General features: G+C 62.6%; 1 protein-coding gene across 5 annotated transcripts in view; it reads right to left on the bottom strand.

Moving 5' to 3' along the window:
- NOS3 (nitric oxide synthase 3) overlaps window positions 1-21003 on the bottom strand; it is a 75500-nt gene extending 54497 nt beyond the window's left edge. For 4 of the 5 annotated variants that reach the window (XM_045004280.1, XM_045004281.1, XM_045004283.1 and 1 more), the window contains exons 1-10: window positions 20858-21003; window positions 18871-18973; window positions 15050-15198; window positions 8479-8641; window positions 7890-7981; window positions 6749-6890; window positions 6214-6353; window positions 5108-5282; window positions 2957-3058; window positions 1279-1473 (exon numbers count right to left, since the gene is read on the bottom strand). In XM_045004280.1, the coding sequence (XP_044860215.1) occupies window positions 1279-1473; window positions 2957-3058; window positions 5108-5282; window positions 6214-6353; window positions 6749-6890; window positions 7890-7981; window positions 8479-8641; window positions 15050-15198; window positions 18871-18973; window positions 20858-20970 (1374 nt within the window). In that variant the 5' untranslated portion in view covers window positions 20971-21003. The remainder of the gene's footprint in view (window positions 1-1278; window positions 1474-2956; window positions 3059-5107; window positions 5283-6213; window positions 6354-6748; window positions 6891-7889; window positions 7982-8478; window positions 8642-15049; window positions 15199-18870; window positions 18974-20857) is intronic. The other variant, XM_045004282.1, reaches the window with a different exon arrangement.
- Between the last annotated feature and the right edge of the window lie 4345 nt (window positions 21004-25348).

The raw sequence follows: 25348 nt of genomic DNA, 5'->3' as shown, positions 1-25348 counted from the left end.
TTAACCTGGGAATGTTGCGTGGGAGTTTTACTAGTTTACTGTCTGTATTGATACTAGATGGGGATGGAAAATAAGGGGGTGACTTCACTGGGGGATGAAAGGATGGCAGCTTCCCTTCGTAGCCTGAGCCAGGAGGGGGCTGGCGCCGGGTGACAACTTCTGCCCGGGAAACTGGACAAAGGCTGGAGGAGGAGCCGGGGGAGGGGGTGGCTGGGTGAGACGTCTGGTGGGATGCTCAGAGCCTGGGTCTGGGCTCTCCAGCCCCCAGGATGGACCTCACTGAGGGGTCCCTGTTTTCTGTACCTACAGGCAGGGCCGGCTCTAGGTAAAAACCTCCGGCAGCACAACTGCTGAAGCGCAAAAAAAAAAAAAAAATGGTGCCGCCCCAAGCACATGCTTGGTTTGCTGGTGCCTAGAGCCGGCCCTGCCTACAAGCTCTGGTTTGGGTTGTGTTCCTGTCGGCTAATAAACCTTTGGTGCTACTGGCTGGCTGAGAGTCCCGGGGAATCGCAGGAAGTGGGGGTGCAGGGCCCGGACTCCCCCCCACTCCGTGACACTAACCCACTAGAAGTAACTACCTCCAGCGAAAGTTCTGCTTAGCCGCGCGCCAAAGCAAGAGCCGGGGAAGTCCCAGCTACCGTCCCTGGTGCTGAGAAGGACCTGAGGGGGTGGCGGGTTGGCAGGGCCCTTTATTGGGCACCATGATGGCACCACTCCAGGGGGTGCCCAGGCCGACCCCAGAGATGCTGCTAGGGTGAACGGTGCACGTGTGCACACACCTGATTGGAATGGACATGAACAAGCACTCGAACAGCTGTTAGATTAGTTTCTTTCTGGGAGGGAGTTTGGGTGCAGGAGGGGGTTCCAGGTTGGGGCAGGGGGTGGGGTGCAGGAGGGGGTGCGAGGTGCAGGCTCCGACCACAGGTGGCTCCCGGCCGGCGGCGCAGCAGGGCTCAGGCAGGCTGCCTGCTTGCCCTGGCCCCATGCCGCTCCCGGAAGTGGGCGGCTGCTGGCACGTCTCTGGACGCCGCTGTGGGGAGGGGGACAGCGTGTCTCCATGTGCTGCCCGTGCCCGCAAGTGCCCCTCCCGCAGCGGAACTGGCCTATGGGAGCTGCGAGGATGGAGCTGCCTTCCCCCCGCCAGGGGCTGCAGACACATGCCAGCGGCTGGCTGCTTCCGGGACAGGGCATTGCAGGCAGCCTGCCTGAGGCCTGCAGCACCGGGGTCCCCCTTAGCCCGGGGCCCTGCGCTAATCCGGACCTGGATCCGGGGCCCACCTGGTACCGGAAGCAGGGCGAGAGCAGATAGTTGACCATCTCCTGGTGGAACACGGGCGTGAGGCTGCCCGAGATGGGGGGCACGATCCAGATCCAGTCGGCCGGGCACCCCCCGCGCATCTGCAGCTCGTTCTCCATGTGCTTGATGAAGGACTCCGTGGCCACGTGGTGATCCACGATTGTCACCTTGGCAACCTGGGGGGGATGGAAGGAAAGGAGCAGATGGCAGAGCCAGCCCCCACCCCGGGCAGCAAGTCACGCCCCCTGGAGCTGGCGCCCATGGGGGGTCTCTGAGCTGCGTGTGGCTCTGGGGCAGGCTGCCGCCTCTCTTGGGAATGAAGAGCCGCCACCCTGCTCCCCACCTGGGGAACTGGGACCCCCAAGACTGCCGGGGCTGGGCAAGGGGCCCTGATCCCTGCGAGCAGACGAGTCTCCCTCAGGGGACTCGCTGCCCAGAGCTCACAGGGCCGGGAGGGGGGGCTGCAGGCCCCGACTAGGGGCGGTGAAGCCGCGTGGCTCACCCTGGAGGCAGAGCAGGACCCCCAGGGGGCCTGGCCCAGGGAAGGGGCCTCTCAGAGACCGTCCCTGTGGGTCTGTGAGAGCTGGCAAGTGCTGGCCTGTGTGTACATACGTGCATATGCGTGTGATCTGCTCCCCAGTTGCCACAGGCTCCTGCCCCAGCTCTCAGAGGTTGTGGGACAGGGTGCGTCTGAGGGCAGGGGACTCCGGAGGCCCAGGAGCAAGGCAGGGGGCCCAGCTCACAGAGGGAGGGAGGAGAGACCCAGGACACCACCAGAGCCTGGTCGGTGGCAGGCGGGCTCGAACCTGGGACACCTGGAGTTCAATGCCTGAGCTAAGGCTGCAGCAGAGAGACTCCTTCCCCCTCTCGCTACATGGTCTCGGCACCACTGGAGGGACAGAACCCACCGCCAGGAGGTGTGTGGGTTACACCTGCACCCCACGAGTGGGTGAGGGACCCGCGCCAGGGCCAGGGCTGTAGGGACTGATGTGCGGGAGCAGGGAGCAGGGCGGATTTGACCTGGGAATGTTGCAGGGAGGTTACACTGGGGATGAGAGTAAATCTACCTGAGCCAGAAGGGGGGTTGGGAGAATTCACACCTTCTGCCTGAGAGACTGAACAAAGGACAGGAGAGAGGGGAGGGGGGAGAGAGCTGCTGGCGGGATTTTTAGTTTCAGTTTGGGGCTGGGGGGTGCAATGCAGGGAACCCCAGGCTGGGGTCTAAGCTTCCTGAACCCCCAGAAGGACTTGATTGAGGGGTCCTGGTTGTGCCTACAAGCTCTGCTGTAGCCTGCGTTCCTATTGTCCAATAAACCTTCCATTTTACTGGCTGGTTGCAAGTCCCCTGGGGGAGAGACAGCTCAGTGGTCTGAGCGTTGGCCTGCAAAACCCAGGGTTGTGAGTTCAATCCTTGAGGGGGCCACTTAGGGATCGGGGGCAAAAATTGGTCCTGCTAGTGAAGGCAGGGGCTGGACTTGATGACCTTTCAAGGTCCCTTCCAGTTCTAAGAGATTGGTATATCTCCAATTATTAATTAATTTAATTAAATAATTAATTTAGTCACTGTGAGTCCCCAGAAAGAGGGGTGCAGGGCCCTGACTCCCCCACCCTCCATGACACCCCCCCCATGCTCCCCACACCCAGTTGCCGTCCCCGTACCTGGAAGCTGTGCAGCACGGCGACATTGATCTCCACAGCAGCTTTGTCCTTCCACAGCGACGAGGTTTTCCCGGTGTCCAGCCCCATGTGCAGGGCCACCTCCTGCCGCACAGGGACCGTCACCCCACACCACCTCCTGCCTCACAGGGACCGTCACCCCCAGCCCTGCCCCCACACCACCTCCTGCCCCACAGGGACCGTCACCCCCAGCCCTGCCCCCACACCACCTCCTGCCCCACAGGGACCGTCACCCCCAGCCCTGCCCCCACACCACCTCCCGCCTCAAAGGGACCGTCACCCCCAGCCCTGCCCCCACACCACCTCCTGCCCCACAGGGACCGTCACCCCCAGCCCTGCCCCCACACCACCTCCTGCCCCACAGGGACCGTCACCCCCAGCCCTGCCCCCACACCACCTCCAGCCCCACAGGGACCGTCACCCCACACCACCTCCTGCCTCACAGGGACCGTCACCCCCAGCCCTGCCCCCACACCACCTCCTGCCCCACAGGGACCGTCACCCCCAGCCCTGCCCCCACACCACCTCCAGCCCCACAGGGACCGTCACCCCCAGCCCAGCCCCCACACCACCGCCCGCCTCAAAGGGACCGTCACCACCAGCCCAGCCCCCACACCACCTCCTGCCCCACAGGGACCGTCACCCCCAGCCCTGCCCCCACACCACCTCCTGCCCCACAGGGACCGTCACCCCCAGCCCTGCCCCCACACCACCTCCCGCCTCAAAGGGACCGTCACCCCCAGCCCTGCCCCCACACCACCTCCTGCCCCACAGGGACCATCACCCCCAATCCCCAGCCCTGCCCCCGCTCCACAGGGACAGGGGGAGGTGGGCGGGCAGCCCGTACCTGCAGCAGGTTGTAGCGGTGAGGGGTGGGAGGCAGGGGGAGCTGGGGGGCAGTGGGGGAGCTGGGGGGCAGTGGGGGGGCAGGGGGAGCTGGGGGGCAGCCCGTACCTGCAGCAGGTTGTAGCGGTGAGGGGTGGGAGGCAGGGGGAACTGGAGGGCAGTGGGGGGGGCAAGGGGAGCTGGGGGGCAGTGGGGGGAGCTGGGGGGCACTGGGGGGGCAGGGGGAGCTGGGGGGCAGCCCGTACCTGCAGCAGGTTGTAGCGGTGAGGGGTGGGAGGCAGGGGGAGCTGGGGAGCAGTGGGGGAGCTGGGGGGCAGTGGGGGGGCAGGGGGAGCAGGTGCACACCCCTTACCTGCAGCAGGTTGTTGCGGTGTGGGGTGGGTGGCAGGGGGAGCTGGGGAGCAGTGGGGGGGCAGGGGGAGCTGGGGGGCAGTCCGTACCTGCAGCAGGTTGTAGCGGTGAGGGGTGGGAGGCAGGGGGAGCTGGGGAGCAGTGGGGGGGGCAAGGGGAGCTGGGGGGCAGTGGGGGGAGCTGGGGGGCAGTGGGGGGGCAGGGGGAGCTGGGGGGCAGCCCGTACCTGCAGCAGGTTGTAGCGGTGAGGGGTGGGGGGCAGTGGGGGAGCTGGGGGGGCAGCCCATACCTGCAGCAGGTTGTAGCGGTGAGGGGTGGGGGGCAGGGGGAGCTGGGGGGCAGTGGGGGGGCAGGGGGAGCTGGGGGGCAGCCTGTACCTGCAGCAGGTTGTAGCGGTGAGGGGTGGGGGGCAGGGGGAGCTGGGGGACAGGGGGAGCTGGGGGGCAGTGGGGGGGCAGGGGGAGCTGGGGGGCAGCCCGTACCTGCAGCAGGTTGTAGCGGTGAGGGGTGGGAGGCAGGGGGAGCTGGGGGGCAGTGGGGGGAGCTGGGGGGCAGCCCGTACCTGCAGCAGGTTGTTGCGGTGAGGGGTGGGGGGGTGCGGGGGGGCAGTGGGGGAGCTGGGGGGCAGGGGGTGCTGGGGGGCAGTGGGGGAGCTGGGGGGCAGCCCGTACCTGCAGCAGGTTGTAGCGGTGAGGGGTGGGGGGCAGGGGGTGCTGGGGGGCAGTGGGGGAGCTGGGGGGCAGCCCGTACCTGCAGCAGGTTGTAGCGGTGAGGGGTGGGGGGCAGGGGGTGCTGGGGAGCAGTGGGGGAGCTGGGGGGCAGTGGGGGGGCAGGGGGAGCTGGGGGGCAGCCCGTACCTGCAGCAGGTTGTAGCGGTGAGGGGTGGGAGGCAGGGGGTGCTGGGGGGCAGTGGGGGAGCTGGGGGGCAGCCCGTACCTGCAGCAGGTTGTAGCGGTTGCTGTCACAGAAGTTGCGCATGCCAATCTCGCTGCCCACGTACCAGCCGTTGAAGGGGGCGGCCGGGAAGTGCAGGCCCCCGATCTCCAGCAGCATGTTGGCCACGGCGGGCAGCGCGTGCCAGCGCAGGCCCAGCTCCCCGAACCACGCCAGCCTGCACCCAACACCACACTCAGGGCACGGGCGGGACGGAGCGAAGGGACGCGCCCCAAGCCACACAGCCCATCCTACAGCACCGCCGGGAATGGAACCCAGGCATCCTGGTGCCCAGCCCCCTGCTCTAACCACTAGACCTGGCTCCCTCCCTGCCAGGCTGCAGGAGGATTAGTTTCCCCGGGAGCTTCCCTCTGTCCCCAGCCCAGCTGGGACCTGATGTTCTGGGACAGAACAGTCATCCCAAAGCCAAAGCCCCGAGGTACGTGGGGAAGTGGGATATCGGGAGAAAGCACAAGTAGGTGAGTGCAAGAGGGGAGGGCTCCTGCCCCACACTGGAACACGCTGCCCCCTGGCACTGCCCCAGCCCCACGCTGCCCTCTGGCACCTCCCCCAGCCTCAGCACTGCCCCCTGGCACTGCCCCAGCCCCACGCTGCCCCCTGGCACTGCCCCCAGCCCCAGTGCTGCCCCCGGCACTGCCCCAGCATCCCGCTGCCCCCTGGCACTGCCCCCAGCCCCAGTGCTGCCCCCTGGCACTGCCCCAGCCCCACGCTGCCCTCTGGCACCTCCCCCAGCCTCAGCACTGCCCCCTGGCACTGCCCCAGCCCCATGCTGCCCCCTGGCACTGCCCCCAGCCCGAGTGCTGCCCCCTGGCACTGCCCCATATCCAGCACTGCCGCTTGGCACCACCCCCAGCCCCAGTGCTGCCCCTGGCACTGCCCCAGCCTCACGCTGCCCCCCGGCACTGCCCCAGCCCCATGCTGCCCCCCGGCACTGCCCCAGCCCCACGCTGCCCCCTAGCACTGCCTGTGCCCAGGGTCCCCCAGCACACTACTAGGCAAGTTGCTCAAGGGATCAGCAGAAACTGGCACCTGCATTGCGGGACAGGGAGGGTCCCAGCCCTGCTTGTTCTGCCCCTCCCAGTACTTACGTGGGGTGCTGGATGGGCACCTCCAGGACCAGCTCGGGCGGCAGGAGGAAAAGCTCCGGGGCCTCGTCTGGCGCCTGCAGCAGCAGGGGCAGGACATCAAAGCGGCCGTGCCCAGGCGTCCAGCCATGCTGGATGCAGAGCTGCAAGGGGAGAGTCTGTGAACACAGCTCGGCCCGGGGCTGAGAGTGGGGCAGGGGGCTGAGAGCAGGGGAGGGACAGGGGCTGGGCTGGGGGCTGAGAGTGGGGGAGGGGCAGGGCCGGGGGCTGAGAGTGGAGCAGGGGCTGGATCGTGGGGCTGAGAGCAGGGCTGGACTGTGGGGCTGAGAGTGGGGCTGGGGGCTGAGAGTGGGGCAGGGTTGGAGGCTGAGAGTGGGGCAGGGCTGGGGGCTGAGTGCGGGGTGAGGGGCTCATCGGGGGATGCTGGAGTGCAGGGGGCTGGGCAGGGCAGGGGGGCTGTGCTGCGGGGGGGCGGGGCTGCGGGAAGGGGGCTCTGGGGGGTCAGGCAGGACGCTCTCCCCAATCACGGCTGCCCCACCTCGGTGATGTCGACGTTGGCCGGGTCCCCCAGCACAGAGCCGTCTGGCTGCCGGTACCCGGCGTAGCGGATCAGCTGGCTGTTCCAGATGCGGAAGTCGCCCCGGCCTGGCACGCGCTGCGGGAAGATGGTGATGGCCGACCTGTGAGAGAGGCGTGGGTCAGAGCCGCCTGGGGCGATGGGCCCGGGGAGGCCAGTGGCCCGGGGGCATGGGCCCAGGTGTGGGGTGGGCACAGGGAGGCGGGTGGCCCTGTAGGGGTGTGCCTGGGCCCATGGGGAAAGGCCTGGGTGGATGGTGGCCCCATGGAGGGTGGGCCCGGATGAGGGGGTGGCCCTGTGAGGGGTGGGCCCATGGGGGGTGGGCCCGGGAAAGTGGCCCTATGGGGGGTGGACCTGGGGAGATGGGGGGGCCTGGGTCAGGGGTGGCCCCATGGGGACGGGCCTGGGGAGGCGGGTGAGGCCCATGGAGGATGGGCCTGGGTCGGGAGTGGCCCCATGGGGACGGGCCTGGGGAGGCAGGTGGGGCCCATGGGAGATGGGCCCAGGGAGGCAGGTGGGGCCCATGGGAGATGGGCCCAGGGAGGCAGGTGGGGCCCATGGGAGACGGGCCCAGGGAGGCAGGTGGGGCCCACGGGGGACAGGCCCAGGGAGGCGTGGGGGGTCCCATGGGAGACAGGCCCAGGGAGGCGTGGGGGTCCCATGGGGGACGGGCCCAGGGAGGCGGGTGGGGCCCATGGGAGACGGGCCCAGGGAGGCGTGGGGGTCCCATGGGGGACGGGCCCAGGGAGGCGGGTGGGGCCCATGGGAGACGGGCCCAGGGAGGCGTGGGGGTCCCATGGAGGACGGGCCTGGGTCGGGAGTGGCCCCAAGGGGGACGGGCCTGGGGAGGCGGGTGGGGCCCATGGGAGACGGGCCCGGGGAGGCGTGGGGGGTCCCATGGGAGATGGGCCCAGGGAGGCAGGTGGAGCCCACGGGGGACGGGCCCAGGGAGGCGGGTGGGGCCCATGGGAGACGGGCCCAGGGAGGCAGGTGGGGCCCACGGGGGACAGGCCCAGGGAGGCGTGGGGGGTCCCATGGGAGACAGGCCCAGGGAGGCGTGGGGGTCCCATGGGGGACGGGCCCGGGGAGGCGGGCATCTCACCGGAGGTTGCCTCGGTTGGTTGCATACTGGAGGTGGGTGCACAGGAAGCCAAACATCTCCTGGACGCTGGCGCAGTCGCGGGCGTCAAACACCTTCAGGGGGCAGCAGTTAGTGGCAGAGCAGCAGCCCCTCGGGCCTGCTGCATGACATCCCCAGCTCTAACCCCTAGGCCCCGCTGTCCTCCCTGACCAGCACTCACCATGAGTGGCATGGAAGTGCCTGTTCTGCCCTGATCCTGGAGCGGGAACCCCAGGGGGCCCTGCTGGGGCGGGAGGGGAGTCCTGGGGGGTCACTGTCCTGGGGGCAGCAGGAACCCTTGGGGTCCCTGCCTGGGGGTGAGGGGGAACCCTGGGGGGGTCCTGTCCTGGGGGTGAGGGGGAACCCTGGGGGGGTCCCTGCCTGGGGGTGAGGGGGAACCCTGGGGGGGTCCTTGCCTGGGGGTGAGGGGGAACCCTGGGGGGTCCTGTCCTGGGGGTGAGGGGGAACCCTGGTGGGGTCCTGTCCTGGGGGTGAGGGGGAGCTCTTGGGGCCCTGTCCTTGGCACAGCCCCGTACTAACCCAGCTGGCAGCAGTGGCTCCCCCTCCCCACCTGCAGCTTGTTCCACTGGATGCGGCCCAGGCAGCGGGCGGCGTTGCGCCAGGCTTGCTTGGCCCCAAAGATCAGCTCAGGCTCCAGCAGCTGGTAGGTGCCCGTGGCCTCGATCTCCTGCTCCACCTCCTGCAGCCGCTGCATGTGGACCCTGGAGTCAGCCCTATGGGGAGAGAACAGACCATGTGGGGTGATCCATCCCGTCGCCCACTCCCCACTCCTGGCAGGCAGAGGGTTAGGGACACCCGGAGCATGGGGTGGTGTCCCTGCCCATCCTGGCTAATCGCCATCGATGGCCCTACCCTCCAGGAACTGATCTAGTTCTTTTGTTGAACTCAGTTATAGTCTTGGCCTTCACAACATCCCCTGGCAGTGAGTTCCACTGGTTGTGTGTTGGGCAGAGGTCCTGGGACTCGTGGGGGGTGGGGGCTGCTGCACCCCCCTGGTTTGAAGTGGTTTCCACGAATCCAGGGTTACAGTTTGGTTCAGTGGCTCTTGGCACCCCCACTACACAGACTGTCCCGGCAGCCCTGGCATTGGGTGACAAAGTCCTTCCTTGGCTTCATTTTAAACCTGCTGCCTGTTAATTTTGTCCGGTGGCCCCTGGATTTTGTCATGTGAGGGGTAAATAACACAGCCTTAGTCACGCAATCACATCCCCTCACTCGTCTCTTGTCCAAGCGGAACAACCCTAATCTTCCTAGTGTCTCGTCGTGTGGCAGCTGCTCCATCCCCCGGTCCTCTTTGCTGCCCTTCTCTGACCCTTTTCCAGTTCCACTCGAGGCCGGGTGTCCAGAGCTGGACACAGTATTCAAGGTGTGGGCGCACCAGAGAACGTAGGTGAGCTAGTCCAGGCCCTGCACTGAGGCAGGACCACGTATTATCTAGACCAGGGGTTCTCAGCCTACTTATCACTGTGGGCCACAAGCTGAGAACCACTGCGCCCCCCCCACCCCTATGCCCAGCCTGCCCCGCCCAGAGACCCCTCCACAGAGTGGGGCCAAGAGCAGACCCACTGCAGGGCTGGGAAGGGCAGGGCAGCCCAGGAGCTCTGGACCCCGCCACGTGGGGCAAGGCAGGCCAGGCCTGGCAGCTACGGAACCCACTGTAGTAGTAGGATTTTATGTATGAATTTAATATAATTTAAAATAAAAAATAATAATGTAGCATGTCTTAAATGTATTGGTGTGTGATTTAACCATATCCTGCCAGCCACCCTTTCTAAATAGCAAAAGGGGTGGCCTAATGGGCCGTCTCAGCCGGAATCTGTGTCTGGGCTGATTTCAAGGCAGTAAGAGACGTTTTAAGGTCACCACTTTGTTGTAGGTTTAGCATGTGAAAATCAGTAAAAGGATGTCGTGATTGTGTTCTTGTGCGTTGCAACTTGATGTTCCTGTTCAAAATGCTCTGTGTAAATCAGTCCTGTGTTGTGTGTGAATGAGGAATGTGGGTGTAAAATATAAATGTAAAGGCCATCGCCGAGCCAGATGTTCTGGGAAAAAACCAAAACCAGATGCAAGAGCGCCAGCAAATTACAACCCACCCCTATTGAACTGTCAAAAAAGGGCAAATTATAAAACAAGCACCTATCGGTGGGGACAAGATATCTGTAAACCAGGCTGGGGTAACTCCCTAAAAACAATACAAAAAAAATGTAAAAGCCAAGCACTCGTCAAACAACAATAAATTACAGCGTGACAGCGCAAAACTCACTGGTCCCAATGAAGGAAGATCATTGTCTAAACGGGGACTTTGCCATAAAACTTTGGGTTCGTCCTGCCAAGACTTCCCTGGAGCATCGTGTCGCGACCGTCGGAACCCGGCTCTTCCCTACCTGTGATCAACTGAGCTGGCCACTAGATTGATCCGGACTCTGGACTGGTAACTATAGCATCGACTGGCGGGACAGCGTGTGTGTGTGTGTGATTGAATGCATATGCTAATTGTTGTATCTTCAATAAATGCGGCGAATTGCCTTTTCCCCTGAAAAAGATCCCGTGTGCCTCCTATAAGCATAACATTTTTGGTGGAGAATTGCGAGAGGGGGAAGACGTGCACTGTGTCTGTTGAGCACACTGAGAAATATCCCATCCGTATCAAGTGAACGATCATACAGGTGTGCACACCCCCGGTCGTAGAAATACCGGGCAATAGAGAGAGGATTAGAGTCCTTGCTCCGACCTGTCTGTTGGGGAAAACCATACAAATAAGAGATATACAAACTGTCTAGGTATACACACCCCCAGGTGTGGAAGTGGCGGGCCATAAGGGGGAGGATTAGAGTCCTCGCTCCTACCCGTCTGTCAGGGAAAAATTGCTCAGGTGAATATACCCTCGGTCGTAGCAGGATCGAGCCCAAAAGATAGGGGCTTAGTGTTCCCCCCTCCTGCTCTGTCAGGCAGAGTTTTAGTGGGTACAGACTGTTTGTGTTATGTAAGTCCCAGCGCAAGCGTCGGCACAGAAAAATTATAAAAGTAAACAAAATTCATAAAAAAATATGTTCAGGTGAAAAGAATTCCCTAAAAACAAAGCTCAAAAAGAGCAGAAAAAAGTACCATGCATACAGGAAACTACTCCTTTTAAGAACATTTTCCAAAAGTTTGGGCAGAGCTCATGGACTGAACAAGCATTAGCCGATGCCCATATTATAGCTGAATTGGAAGATAGATCAGCAAAATATCTGTTGGTCTACAGGCCATCAACCCCAATAAAAAGAGACTCCACTGCAATTTAGCTACTGTGGCCGCCCAGCAGCCCCAGGCCCACCATACCGGTGGGGAAGCCTGGCAGCCTGGAACCCAGCCACACGGGCCCTGTGGCCTTTGGCACACAGCTGGGCCACAGCTGTATGCTAATTGGGCCGCATGTGGCCCACGGGCCGCGCATTGAGAAGCACTGATCTAGACCTCCTTTGTCTAACCTGCTCTTAAAAACCTCCAATAATGGAGACTCCACAACCTCCCTGGGCAATTGATTCCAGTGCTTAACCACCCTGACAGCTAAGAAGTTTTTCCGACTGTCCAACCTAAACCTCTCTTGCTGCAGTTTAAGCCCATTGTTTCTTGTCCTGTCCTCAGAGGTTAAAGAGAACAATTTACCTCCCTCCTCCTTGTAACAACCTTTTATGTACTTGAAAACTGTTCTCATGCCCCTCTCACTCTTCTCTTCTCCAGACTAAAGAGACCCAATTTTTTCAATCTTCCCTCATAGCTCATGTTTTCTAGACCTTAAATCATTCTTGTTGCTCTTCTCTGGACTTTCTCCAATTTGTCCACATCTTTCTTGAAATGTGGCGCCCAGAACTGGACACAATACTCCAGTTGAGGCCTAATCAGAGCAGGGTAGAGCAGAAGAATCACTTCTCATGTCCTGCTTATAACTGTAACAAAGTGGGTTTTCCCTGGTTATGCTGCATGTGAGTCTAACTGTTTTGCATGGATACTGTGTGTGCCTCAGTTTCCCTGTGTATTGCACCAATGCCTGGGTGATGGGGGTAAGGGTGTGTGACTTTGCTGAGACCCTCAGGGCCATTTGAGGAGGCTCCAGCTGCATGCATGTAAGGGATGGCAGATGCCCCTCGTTAACTGAGAACCAGGAGGGGGATGCGACCAGGTGACCTTGAAAGGAGTCACGCTACCCAGACTCCTGGCTGGCTCCATTCAGAGCAGTTCCAGAGCATCGGGCCTGTGACTGTCACAACAACACGCCTGCTAATACAGCTCATATTTAGCTTGTGATCCACTCGGACCCCCAGATCCCTTTCCGCAGGACTCCTTCCTAGGCAGTCATTGCCCATTGTATGTGTGCAACCGATTGTTCCTTCCTAAGGGGAGCACTTTGCATTTGTTCTTATTGAATTTCATCCTACTTAGCCCCAGACCATTTCTCCAGTTTGTCCAGATCATTTTGAATTTTAATCCTATCCTCCAAAGCACTTGTGTGATGAAGCAGGGGGGTTTCTTGTTGTTTTCAATGGTTTGCATGCGGAGGAGGTGGGACTCAGTTTCCCTGTGTGTTACTGGTTAAATGAGGTGGTGGGAGAGGGAGTTTGTTGTTTCAGAGGGCCAGCCAATGGCCTGAAGAATGGACTCTCTAGCAACTGGTGACCTGGTACCCAGGAGGTCCAGCTCGGGAGTCACAGCCGGTTCTGGCCAGTGGGAGGACAAGGGGCTGTGAGAGAGGACCCCAGTGACCTGACCAGCCGGCTCCAGCCAGAGGGGAACAAAGGACAGCTGAGAGAGGAGGCCCAGGCGACCTGTTTACCTGGAACAGAAGACAAAGGACAGAGGCGAGACTTGGGGGACGGTGATATCGGAATCCCAGCTGGAAGGGTGTGTGTGACGTTATTGACATGAACTGGGACCATATAGATCATTGATGCAACTAAATCTTGTATAAAGGGGGTCTAATAAGGTGTCCATGACAAGGTTATGATTGGCTGGTTATGGTTATGCTGTCTGGGTGCATGTATCAGTTTTGTATTTAAAGTTATGAGTATTGGCTCTATCCTGTCTGTATTTCAAACTTGTGCTGTGCTTCTGGGTGACACCCCAGACAAGTTGGTGTCAGCTCGGCTAGCCTGCTTGATGGCCCATCAGCTACAACTGACCCATTGAGAGAAGCAGATACACCTTGTAGCTCAGCAAGGCAGGGACCTGCCTATCGACCGAACTCTAAGATATTTCCAGGCCATGTGCTGGGCAGCTTGTGTTTGGAACAAAGAAATCAAAGACCACATGGCAAGAGACTATAAAAAGCTGCTGCATCTCCTCCATCTTGTCTTCAATCCTGCTTCTTGCCTCTGGAGGAACCTTACTACAAACTGAAGCTCTGATCAAAGGACTGAATGACCCATCCCAGCTGGGGATGTTCCAGAGATTTGATTTGACCCTGCAGTTTATTCCATCACTGCCACAAGCCTGAACCAAGGACTTTGACATCACTGTATGTAACTGATTCCATTTAACCAATTCTAGCTCTCAGCTATATCTTTTTCCTTTTATGAATAAACCTTTAGATTTTAGGTTCTGAAGGATTGGCAACAGCGTGATTTGTGGGTAAGATCTGATTTGTCTATTGACCTGGGTCTGGGGCTTGATTCTTTGGAATCAAGAGAACCGTTTTCTTTTATTGGGGTGTTGGTTTTCATAACCATTCATCCCCAGGATGAGTGGCACTGGTGGTGATACTGGGAGACTGGAGTGTCTAAGGAAATTGCTTGTGTGACTTGTGGTTAGCTAGTGGGGTGAGAGCGAAGTCCTCTCTGTCTTGCTGGTTTGGTGCCTTAGAAGTAAAGGAAACCTTTACTGTGACTGTCCTGCTCTAAGCAATTTGTCCTGAATTGATATTCTCAGAACTGTCCTGCCAGAGGCAGCATCGTTACAGGGGGGGGTTCTGGGCGGGGGGAGAGAGCAGGCAGAGCCCCCCTGGATGTGGGACAGACCTAGCTGTGCTGTGCTGAGGGAGGCCAGGCCTGAGGCCCGGAGAGTTTCCCATACTGGGTTCAGATGCTCAATAAATCCTCCTGCTTTACACTGGCTGAGAGTCGCTCCAGGCTAGGGAACAGGGGGGCATTGCTCCCTCTGGGAGTGGAGGCCCTGGGGATCCAGAGCGAGGGGACTCCCTGAGGGGCCCACGGCAGAGACAGACGTGCTAAGGCTCAGGGAGGTGCAGCTCCAGGAGGTGGAGGGGCCTGACCCCGAGAGAGAGTGGACCCCCGAGAAGGGCTGTCACCCTGAAAGGGGCACCCCCCACGGACCGCATGGAGCTGAGAGAGCCCGAGTCCTGGGAGTCCGTGACAGCTTGCAACCCCTCCCAGTTGGTATTGGTGTCACGGAGTGTGGGGGAGTCCGGCCCTGCACCCCTTTTCCTGAACTCACAGTGACTCTCAGCCAGCCAGTAAAACAGAAGGTTTATTGAACAACAGGAACACAGGATACAGCCCAGCTTGTGTTCAGAGCCAGGACCCCTCGATCTGGCCTTTCTGGGGGGTTCAGGGTGCTTGGATCCCAGCCTAGGATCCCCTGAAAACCCACCTCCCAGCTCCCAAAACCGAAGACTGATTCCACTCCACCCTTCCCTTTTGTCTAGCCCCAGCCAGAGGTGAGACCTCCCCTCCCCCAGGCCAGGCTCATGTTACAGCTGCAGACCTGGTTCTCACCTACCAACCACACAGACAGCCCCTGCTCTCACCTACCAACCACACAGACAGCCCCTACTGCATCACAATTGGCCGTAATCTTTATAAGTGGACTCTCTCTATGCCATGATCTAAGTCAGTGATGAGGATATTGAACAGAACCGGACCCTGCAGGATCCTCCTTCCGATTTCAAATTCCCAACCAGCTCCTCCCTATTGTCCCATCCCAGGCAGAGCAGCCTCCCCTCAGGCACCTTCTCCATCCCCTGCAGCAGGAAGCTCCCCCCAGCGCTGGCCCCGCTGTGTTATCTCCCCAGCAGGCGTCTGGGCAGCTGAATTCCGCCCCCCGAGTCCTGGGCTTTGGAGGGGTTTGTTGGTGGTTTGCTGGGCTTCCCTTGTGGCAGTCCCTGCGGAGGGGGGGGGGGGACTCACCGCTTGATGGAGCTGTAGTACTGGTGGATGAAGTCCCGGGCCAGGGGCAGCAGCTCCTCCTTGGCTGGGGGCCCCTCATCTGCCTGGCAAACCATCTGCTTGGGGAACAGGAGGGAGCCCAGACACCGCTTCCCACTGCAGGGCAGCTCCTGGAGCACAGACAGGCAGAGCTGAGGCTGGGGGGCTGTTGGGGTCAGACCCGGCATGGACCCCAGCGCCGGTGCTTCAGGGCCCCCTCCCCCCACCAGGCCCCGAGCCCTGGGATCCCCCACAGCCTGTGAGGCGCGGGGGACGGTTGTAATACCTTCATCTGGGTGCAGACAGCTGCCTCGCCACCCCCCCACCCAGGAAAGGAGCAGCGAGCTGGGGCCGCCAGGCCGCCTAGAGGCTGCACAGGAGCAGCCACTCAACAGCTCAGCAAAAGGGAGGTGTGAGGGAGTGGGGCTGGTCTTAACGCTCCCTCTGAATCCTGGGGGGGCTCAGTGCCTGGCCGCCCCTCTGTCGCTGGCAGCTAATGGCCGGGCCCTTCCCCCTGCAAGGGGAGGCTAACGGTGGGGGAGAACAAAGAGGTCAGGTGCCTCCTGGCCCAGGAAAGGGGCTGAGCAGAGGAGGAGGGGCTGGGGGGGGTCAGTCTGGAGCTGGCTGGGGACGAGGAGTGAAGGGCAGACGTGGGGGTCTGGCTCACTGCCCCCCAGAATGGACCTGGCTGAGGAGTCCGGTTCGCTGTATCTACAAGCTCTGTTTTAGACCCTGTTCCTGTCATCGAATAAACCTCTGTGTTACTGGCTGGCTGAGAGTCACGTCTGACTGCGCAGTGGGGGGGCAGGACCCTGTGGCCCCCCCACGACCCCGCCTGGGCGGACTCGCTGTGGGAAGCTCACGGAGGGGCAGAGGATGCTGAATGCTCCAAGGTCAGACGCAGGAGGTGAAGCCGTGGGAGCTTCTTGCCCTGCAGACAGGCTGCTCCGAGGGAGAGGAGGCTCCCCAGAGTCCTGCCTGGCTTGGTGGGGAGCAGCTCCAGAGCAGCGCCCGGGGACTCCGTGACAGGTGAGTCATGTCCTGGCGCGGCCCAGTCAGGCGCGTGTCCCATGTGGACACAATGCAGCCACACGTTGACAGGGAGCAGTGGGGGCTGGTTGTGTGTGGGCACGGGGAGGAGAAGGCAGTGGGGGGGGTCCCCAGCGGGTCTCTTCCCTGAGACAGGAGCCAGCCTCCTGCTGGAATCAAGCCCCCTCTGCCCAGCTAACCCTGCCCATAGGCAGGAAGTAGAGGGGCTGCGTCCCTCCCAGCTGCTGCCCTCCAGCCGGCCTGGGCTCACTAATCTAGCTGTCCACGGGGGAGGGGAGACAAAAATCACCCACCCACCAGGTGTTCCCCATCCCCAGTCACTGGGAAACAGCCCAGGCCCTGGCCAGAAAGGTCAGAGACATGCTGGCTGTAGGGGAGGTCCAGCCACCCACCAGCCCTGGGCCTCTCCCGTGGGGCCGGTCCCCAAGGATGGGTCGATCAGACTCTGTGGACTCTCGGAAGCTCAATGCCATCACCGTGCCCGATGCCTGGCCCAGGCCTCAGCCTGACAAGATCCTAAACAAGTTACCTCAATACCAGGGATCTCACCAAAGGCTACGGGCAGGTACCTTGGCACCCAGATGCTGGGATGGAATCTGCTCCCATCACCCCATGGGGCTTTTGGGGTTCCTGGTCCTGCCTGTCAGCCTCAAGGGGGCACCTGCCGCTCCCAGCGCCTGGGGGATCAGTTCCTGAGGGGTGTGGAGGAGTGTGCCAGGGAGAGCATGAATAACGTGTGTCTTCAGGCCAGCTGGGGAGAACCGTGTCCTGGTGAGGAGGGGCTGGGGCACCAGGATGCTGGACGACGATAGAGACTGGAAGGGGAAGGTGGATGGCAGAGGTGTCGTACCTGGCTGGGACACAGGACAGGAAGCGTCCGTCTAAAGCCAGAGCCGGCCAAGGTGAGGGGGATCAGAGACTGGCCCATTCCTCAAAGCAAGAAGCAGGCCCAGGTCTCTCATGGGATGGCAGGCAGGGCACCACTGGAGGTTCGTGCCCCACTTCAGCTCCCACCACGGGGCTGCGTGAGACGGGTCAGCTGGCCGGGGAAGCCTGGGCCAAGCAGTGCCGGGTCGCTCTGTGCACTGAAGGAGGCTCTAACCCAGGGGTAGGCCCAGACGCGGACAAGTTCAGATGCAGGGCAGGGCTGCACCAACTGACAGGGGTAATGCCCAGCCCTAAGATGGGGTCTGACCCCCAGGGTTATGAGGTGGATGTTGGTCCATGTTGATAAAAGTTCAAACGTTCTAGCCAACGCTTTGTCCCGGAGAAGGGACCCTGAACTTCCCCAGGTCACCGGCTGGAGTGACCCCGCTCAGTTCAGACTGGAGGGGGAAGAGATGTGACGAAGTGGGGGATCTTCTTAATGTTTTGCATGAATACAGTGTATGCCTCAGTTTCCCTGTCTGCTGCGTGTGTAACGAAGGGGTGAGGGTGGGTGTGGGGGTTGTTGTTAGAAAGGGCCAGGTGTGACCTCGCCCAGCAGTCGGGACCCGGACAACAGCCGGGAGATGGAGGACCTAACGACCAGCTTGGCAATCAGCCGGTTCTGGCCAGTGGGAGGACAATGGGCTGCGGGGAGAGGACCCCGGTGACCTGACCAGCCAGTTCCAGCCCGAGGGAGGAGAAGTGGAGAGGGGAGGAGGCCCAGGCGACCTGTTTACCTGGGACAGAAGACAAAGGACAGAGGCGGGGCTTGGGGGCAGGTGATATCAGATGCCCAGCTGGAAGCGGGGGAGGGGGGGCTCGGGGCTGGGAGGAGAGAGCAGGCAGAGCCCCCCTGGAGGCTGGAGAGACCTAGATGTGCTGGGCTGGAGAGGGGGAGCAGGCAGAGCCCCCCTGGCTGCAGGGGGACTGGGATGTGCTGGGCTGAGGGAGCCAGGCCTGAGGCCGGAGAGTTTCCTGTGCTGGGTTCAACCCTCAATAAGCCTCCTGTGTTACGCTGGCTGAGAGTCGCTCTGGGCTAGAGATCAGGGGGCATCAACCCCTCTGTGAGTGGGGAGATCGGGGGGGGCATCGCTCCCTCTGGGGGTGGGGAGATCGGGGGGGGCATCGCTCCCTCTGGGGGTGGGGAGATCAGGGGGTATAGCTCCCTCTGGGGGGGTGGGGAGATCAGGGGGAGCATCGCTCCCTCGGGGGGGTGGGGAGATCGGGGGGGGGCATCGCTCCCTCGGGGGGTGGGGAGATTGGTGGGCATTGCTCCCTCTTGGAGGGGAGATCGGGGGGGGGTACTGCTCCCTCTGGGGCTGGGGGCACCGGGGCCCATGGCAGAGCCAGGCTGCTGGAGGCTCAGAGGTGCAGGCCCAGGAGGCGAGGGGTGTAACCCCGAAGAGAGAGTGGCCCCCCGAGAAGGGCTGTCGCCCTGATGGGGGTTCCCCCTGGGGACCGTATGGAGCCGAGTCCTGGGAGTCCGGGACAGGGCGGGCAGAGGACCTGCGAGGAAATGGCGCGTGAGGGAGCCAATTCCCAGGGCTGGTGGAAGAGCTGGAGAAGGACAATGGGGTCGGGAACGAGGGGCCAGGCCCAGTGGGGCCCAGGACAGGGGCAGCCTCCAGGCCAGTCGCCCGTTTCAGGAGCTGCAGGGGCTCTGGCTGAGCTCTGGTCCGGCCCCCGAGGTTCACAGCCCCCCGAGATCAGGGAGCCAGAGGCTTGGACTCCCCCCAGCAGCCTGGCACCCAGCTCCTCAAGCCCAACTGCAGCCCCCTCCCACGGGCCTGGCATCGCACCCCACGTGCCCCACGGCGCCCCCTCACCTGCGTGGCCTGCGCACTGAGCGTGTCGTAGGCGATGGTACCTGCTTCCCAGTTCTTGATCCGCGAGTATCTCGGGGGCTCAATGGGGCGGACGGGCACAGAGCTGGGAGCAGTGGGGGGGGCACAGTCAGCGAGGGGACCCTGTGTGAGAGCTTCACCCCCAGCAGCTCCCCTCCTGTCGCCCCAGCAACACCCCTCCTTCCCCCCAGCAACACCCCTCCTTCCCCCCAGCAGCCTGCTCCCCCCAGCAACACCCCTTCTGTCGCCCCAGCAACACCCCTTCTGTCGCCCCAGCAACACCCCTCCTTCCCCCCAGCAGCCTGCTCCCCCAAGCAACACCCCTTCTGTCGCCCCAGCAACACCCCTTCTGTCGCCCCAGCAACACCCCTCCTTCCCCCCAGCAGCCTGCTCCCCCCAGCAACACCCCTTCTGTCGCCCCAGCAACACCCCTTCTGTCGCTCCAGCAACACCCCTCCGTCCCCCCAGCAGCCTGCTCCCCCCAGCAACACCCCTCCTGTCGCCCCAGCAACACCCCTCCTTCCCCCCAGCAGCCTGCTCCCCTCAGCAACACCCCTCCTGTCGCCCCAGCAACACCCCTCCTGCCCCCAGTAATACCCCGCCTGCTCCCCCCAGCAGCTCCCCGCCTGCTCCCCCCAGCAACACCCCTCCTGCCCGCCCAGCAGCTCCCCGCCTGCTCCCCCCAGCAGCTCCCCTCCTGTCCCCACAGCAACACCCCTCCTGTCCCCCCAGCAGCGCCCCTCCTGCCCCATGAGCAGTGTCCCTCCTTCCCCCCAGCAGCTCCCCACCTGCTCCCCCCAGCAGCTCCCCGCCTGCTCCCCCCAGAAACACCCCTCCTGTCCCCCCAGCAGCGCCCCTCCTGCCCCACGAGCAGTGTCCCTCCTGGCCCCCAACAATACCCCTCCTGCCCCCAGCAGCGCCCCTCCCTCTAGGGGGCACTGTGCTACAGGGAGCCAGGTGGGGGCTCTCCCCTCAGTCGGTGCCGACCCCAAACCTCCAGCGCAGCATTAAGCTGGGTGTGCTGGGCTGCAAGGGGAGGGTCAGGCGCTCAGTGGGGACGCTGTAGGGGGAGGGGCGGGGGGGGTCAGTGGGGGGTGCTGTAGGGGGAGGATCAGGGGGCTCAGTGGGGGGTGCTGTAGGGGGAGGGTCAGGGCTCAGTGGGGACGCTGTAGGGGGAGGGTCAGGGGCTAAGTGGGGGTGCTGTCAGGGGAGGGGCGGGGGGTCAGTGGGGACGCTGTCGGGGGTCGGGGGGTCAGTGGGGACGCTGTAGGGGGAAGGTCAGGGGGCACAGACGGGGGTGATGAAGGGGGAGGGTCAGGGCTCAGTGGGGACGCTGTAGGGAGAGGGTCAGGGGCTAAGTGGGGGTGCTGTCAGGGGAGGGGCGGGGGGTCAGTGGGGACGCTGTCGGGGGTCGGGGGGTCAGTGGGGACGCTGTAGGGGGAAGGTCAGGGGGCTCAGTGGGGGGTGCTGTAGGGGGAGGATCAGGCACTCAGTGGGGGTGCTGTCAGGGGAGGGTCGGTGGGTCAGTGGGGGCGCTGTCGGGGGAGGGTCGGGCTCAGTGGGGGTGCTGTCAGGGGAGGGGCAATGGGGGTCAGTGGGGGTGCTGTCAGGGGCGTGGGGGGTCAGTGGGGATGCTGTAGGGGGAGGGTCAGGCGCTCAGTGGGGGGCGCTGTCGGGGGGGGGGGACTCGGGGTCGCCGGAGGTTCTCTGTCTCACACCCATCTCTGGGACACTTTTCTGGTGTCCGTCACGCAGCGTCTGGGCATCTCCCCGCTGTCGGGTGTCTGCTCCCTGGAGCCTGGGGGGCAGGGCCGGGCTGTTACCCCCTGGCCCAGGGTCCCGTGGGAGCATGTGGCAGAGCAGGAACTGGCGCCCAGCACCCCTGAATGCCAGCCCAGTGCCAGGGCCTGGGAGAACGGGGCTGTGGGCAGGGCAGGGCAGCTCACCCCGGTGTCCCCTCGGCCCTTACCTGGCCTTGGCGCAGCCGGCGCCATCCTCGGGCACAGAGCCCCGCTGCCGGGAGCAGAGGCTGAGGGCACAGGTGCGGGCAGGCTCGTGCAGCACTCCCTGCAGGTTCCCCATCACGCCACGACTGAGCCCCGGGTCGACTGAGCTCCGGCCCGGGACCGGCAACAGTCACTTCCTCTGCCGGGGACGAACCGGGGACCTTTGAGTGACTCCCACGCCCCTGCCCGGCACACAATGGGGAGGGGTGGGCATGGGGCCAGGACTCCTGGGTTCTAGCCCCGCCCTGGGAGCAGGGGTCTAGTGGTAAGAGTGGGGGTGAGGCAGCAGTCAGGACTCCTGGGTTCTTTCCCAGCTCTACACCAGATTCCCCATCTGTGTGGCAGGTTAGCTGGTCCCTGGGGCAGGGCGCGTGTCAGCGCTCGCCCTGTACTGCTCAGCGAGGCCGGGACACGCGGGCCGGGCTTCCTCCCCTCCTGCAGCCCTGCTGGCGTAGGCAGCTGATTCGGAGCCAGGGCGTCCCCCTGGGGCTGAGGTGTCAGGAAAGCCCAGGGCCCCGCAGCCAGCGTGGGCCGGCTGAATGCTGCACACGCGCCCCTGGAAGGGACCTACTCCTAAGCCCCACACACCCCGTGTCCGGCCCCGAGCGCCCCCAGCGCAGGGCAGCGCCGGCCCGTGTCTGCAGGCCCCACGCGCCCTGTGTCCGGCCCCGAGCGCCCCCAGCGCAGGGCAGCGCCGGCCCGTGTCTGCAGGCCCCACACGCCCCGTGTCCGGCCCCGAGCGCCCCCAGCGCAGGGCAGCGCTGGCCCGTGTCTGCAGGCCCCACACCCCGTGTCCGGCCCCGAGCGCCCCCAGCGCAGGGCAGCGCCGGCCCCGTGTCTGCAGGCCCCACGCCCCGTGTCCGGCCCCGAGCGCCCCCAGCGCAGGGCAGCGCCGGCCCGTGTCTGCAGGCCCCACACGCCCCGTGTCCGGCCCCGAGCGCCCCCAGCGCAGGGCAGCGCCGGCCCGTGTCTGCAGGCCCCACGCCCCGTGTCCGGCCCCGAGCGCCCCCAGCGCAGGGCAGCGCCGGCCCGTGTCTGCAGGCCCCACGCCCCGTGTCCGGCCCCAAGCGCCCCCAGCGCAGGGCAGCGCCGGCCCCTGTCTGCAGGCCCCACACCCCGTGTCCGGCCCCGCGAGCCTCCAGCGCAGGGCAGCGCCGCCCCGTGTCTGCAGGCGCCACGCCCCGTGTCCGGCCCCGAGCGCCCCCAGCGCAGGGCAGCGCCGGCCCGTGTCTGCAGGCCCCACACCCCGTGTCCAGCCCCGACTGCCCCCAGCGCAGGGCAGCGCCGGCCCGTGTCTGCAGGCCCCACGCCCCATGTCCGGCCCCGAGCGCCCCCAGCGCAGGGCAGCGCCGGCCCGTGTCTGCAGGCCCCACGCCCCGTGTCCGGCCCCGAGCGCCCCCCAAGTGCAGGGCAGTGCCAGCCCCGTGTCTGTAGGCCCCACACAGCCCACACCTGGGGCTGGGGCGACTGGCTTGAATCCCCAGGTGCTGCCTGATGGCCGTAGGGCCTGGCCGCAGAGCCCGGAGGGGCTGGTGCCCGGCTGTGAGTGGCAGGAGGGGGCCAGGGATGCAGCCCCTCCAGCTGAGCCAGCCCCCGCCACGCTGCTCCAGGATCCCCCACTGGCTGCGGGGCCTCGGCTTGGCCTGAGACTGGTCGGGGGTTCCCAGCCACATGGCTGCTGCCCGGCTGCTCCTTCCACAGAGCCTGCCGGGCTCTGCCGGGTGCGAGTCTTAGAATCATAGAATTTATCAGGGTTGGAAGGGCCCTCAAGGAGGTATCTGGTCCAACCCCCTGCTCAAAGCAGGACCAATCCCCATTGTCTTCTCCCCAGGTAAACAGGGTCGCCTGGGCCTCCTCTCCCCTCGTCTGTCCTCTGGCCCCTCAGGCTGGAACCGGCTGGTCAGGTCACTGGGGTCCTCTCCCCGCAGCCCATTGTCCCCCCACTGGCCAGAACCGGCTGTGACTCCTGAGCCGGGTCTCCAGGTCACCAGGTCCCCAGTCGCTGGGGTCTCCATCCTCCAGGCCATCGGCCGGGGTCCTAAGTTCCCTCTCCAGGCCTCTGTAACAACAAACTCCCTCTGCCCTCCCTCGTTAAACCAGTAACACCCGGGAACACTGAGTCCCACCCACTCTGCATGCAACCCCCTGGAGAACACGGAAAAACAAGAAAATCCCCCACTTTGTCACAGACACATTCTCCTTTACCAGACACCCAGCTTGGGATCTCACTTCCCTGGTCCCAGCACACAGGGCTGTTCACAGACAACTGCTTGGAGACCCAGGTAGCTCCCTCCATAGGCAAGTCAATACCCCTGACAGACACCGGCACATTCCCTTCACGGTCACAATTCTCCACACAGGTAACAGATAAGGGACAGGGACACTCATCTTCCACTGTCCTTGTGTGGCGAACTGGGAATGTTCTTAATGTGTTCGTGCCTCAATGTCCCCTATGCAGTTCTTAAATATCTAGGTGGTGGGATCAGGATATACAGTTGCTACAGAGCAAAGGGCCAGTGCACCTAAATGCCTGGCACTGTCTCCTAGCAACTGATGGCCTGGGCCCCCCCTCTGCAAAGGTGCCAACTGAAGGTGTTGGAGACAAAGAGGTCAGGTGACCTCCTGGCCCGGGAAAGGAGCTGAGCAGAGGAGGGGCTGGAGGGGGGGTCAGTCTGGAGCTGCCTGGGGACGAGGAGTGAAGGGCAGATGTGGGGGTCTGTCTCACTGCCCCCCCACCCCAATGGACCCGGCTGAGGGTCCCGTTCTCTGTACCTACAAGCTCTGTTTTAGACCCTGTTCCTGTCATCTAATAAACCTCTGTGTTACTGGCTGGCTGAGAGTCACGTCTGACTGCGCAGTGAGGGTGCAGGACCCTGTGGCCCCCCCAGGACCCCGCCTGGGCAGACTCGCTGGGGGAAGCGCACGGAGGGGCAGAGGACACTGAATGCTCCAAGGAGAGACCCAGGAGGTGAAGCCGGGGGAGCTTCTTGCCCTGCAGACAGGCTGCTCCGAGGGAGAGGAGGCTCCCAGAGTCCTGCCTGGCTTTGTGGGGAGCAGTTCCAGAGCAGCGCCCGGGGACGCCGTGACACCTTGTCTTCCCAAACTGCTGACTAGACCAATCCATCAGCTCACCAGGCTGCTTAGGCCCATCCAAACTTTCCCTGCCTTCCTCTCCCTTGCCCCAGCACCCAGGGCTGGTTACAGGCAAATACTGGGAGAGTTGGGCAGCTTCCTTACCAGGTAAACTGCTGTTCTCCGCACTACACTGAGCTACTTCCAGCAAATCACAGTCACCTTTTTCAGGTTCCCTTTTACAAGCTGTACCAGCCAACAATCCATCACAAATCTCCCCTTTCCTCCCTCAGTTCGGGTTTTACACTTACCGGCACGGTCGCTGCCCCCGCCCCGGCACGGTCGCTGCCCACGGTCGCTGCTTCCGCCCTGGAACAGTCTCAGCCTCAGACTGTTCCTGACCTCACCCCTCTGGCTCCCTGGGAATTTGCATTATTCTGGTTATAGATCTGTAGATTTGAAAGCCAGAAGGGACCATTCTGACCATCCTGCATGACAAAGGACAGAGACAACTTCTGGTGATAACTTCCGGATGAGCTTTGCACTGGTCTTCAAGGCTGAGGTTGTGAGGGAGAGTCCCAAACCTGAGCCATTCGTTTTTTAGTTGACAAATCTAAGGAACTGTCCCAGATTGAGGTGTCATTAGAAGAGATTTTGGAACAAATTGATAAATTAAACAGCAATAAGTCACCAGGACCAGATGGGATTCACCCCAGAGTTCTGAAGGAACTCAAATGTGAAACTGCAGAACTACTAACTGTCGTCTATCATTTAAATCAGCTTCTGTACCAGATGATTGGAGGATACCTAATGTGATGCCAATTTTTAAAAAGGGCTCCAGGGGTGATCCAGGCAATCACAGGCTGGTAAGCCTGACTTCAGTACCCAGCAAACTGGTTGAAACTATAGGAAAGGATGAAATTGTCAGACACAGAGATGAACATGATTTGTTGGGGAAGAGTCAACATGGCTTTTGTAAAGGGAAATCATGCCTCACCAATCTATTAGAATTCTTTGATGGGGTCAACAAGCATGTGGACAAGGGGGATCCAGTGGATACAGTGTATTTAGATTTTCAGAAAGCCTGTGACAAGGTCCCTCCCCAAAGGCTCTTAAGCAAAGTAAGCTGCCATGGGATAAGAGGGAAGATTCTCTCATGGATTGGTAACTGGTTAAAAGATAGGAAAAGGGTAGGAATAAATGTTAAATTTTCAGAATGGAGAGAGGTAAATAGCAGTGTCCCCTGCAGATTTGTACTAGGACCAGTGTTGCTCAAATGATCTGGAGTTAAAATGATGGGGTCTAAGTTAGCTGTTACCACTCCAGAAAGAGATCTTGGGGTCATTGTGGATAGTTCTCTGAAAACATCCACTCAATGTGCA

This window comes from Mauremys mutica, chromosome 2 (assembly GCF_020497125.1).
Source record: "Mauremys mutica isolate MM-2020 ecotype Southern chromosome 2, ASM2049712v1, whole genome shotgun sequence".
NCBI lineage: Eukaryota > Metazoa > Chordata > Testudines > Geoemydidae > Mauremys > Mauremys mutica.
Note: the sequence above shows the minus strand (reverse complement) of the source record. Positions and strands in the feature narration are given on the sequence as shown.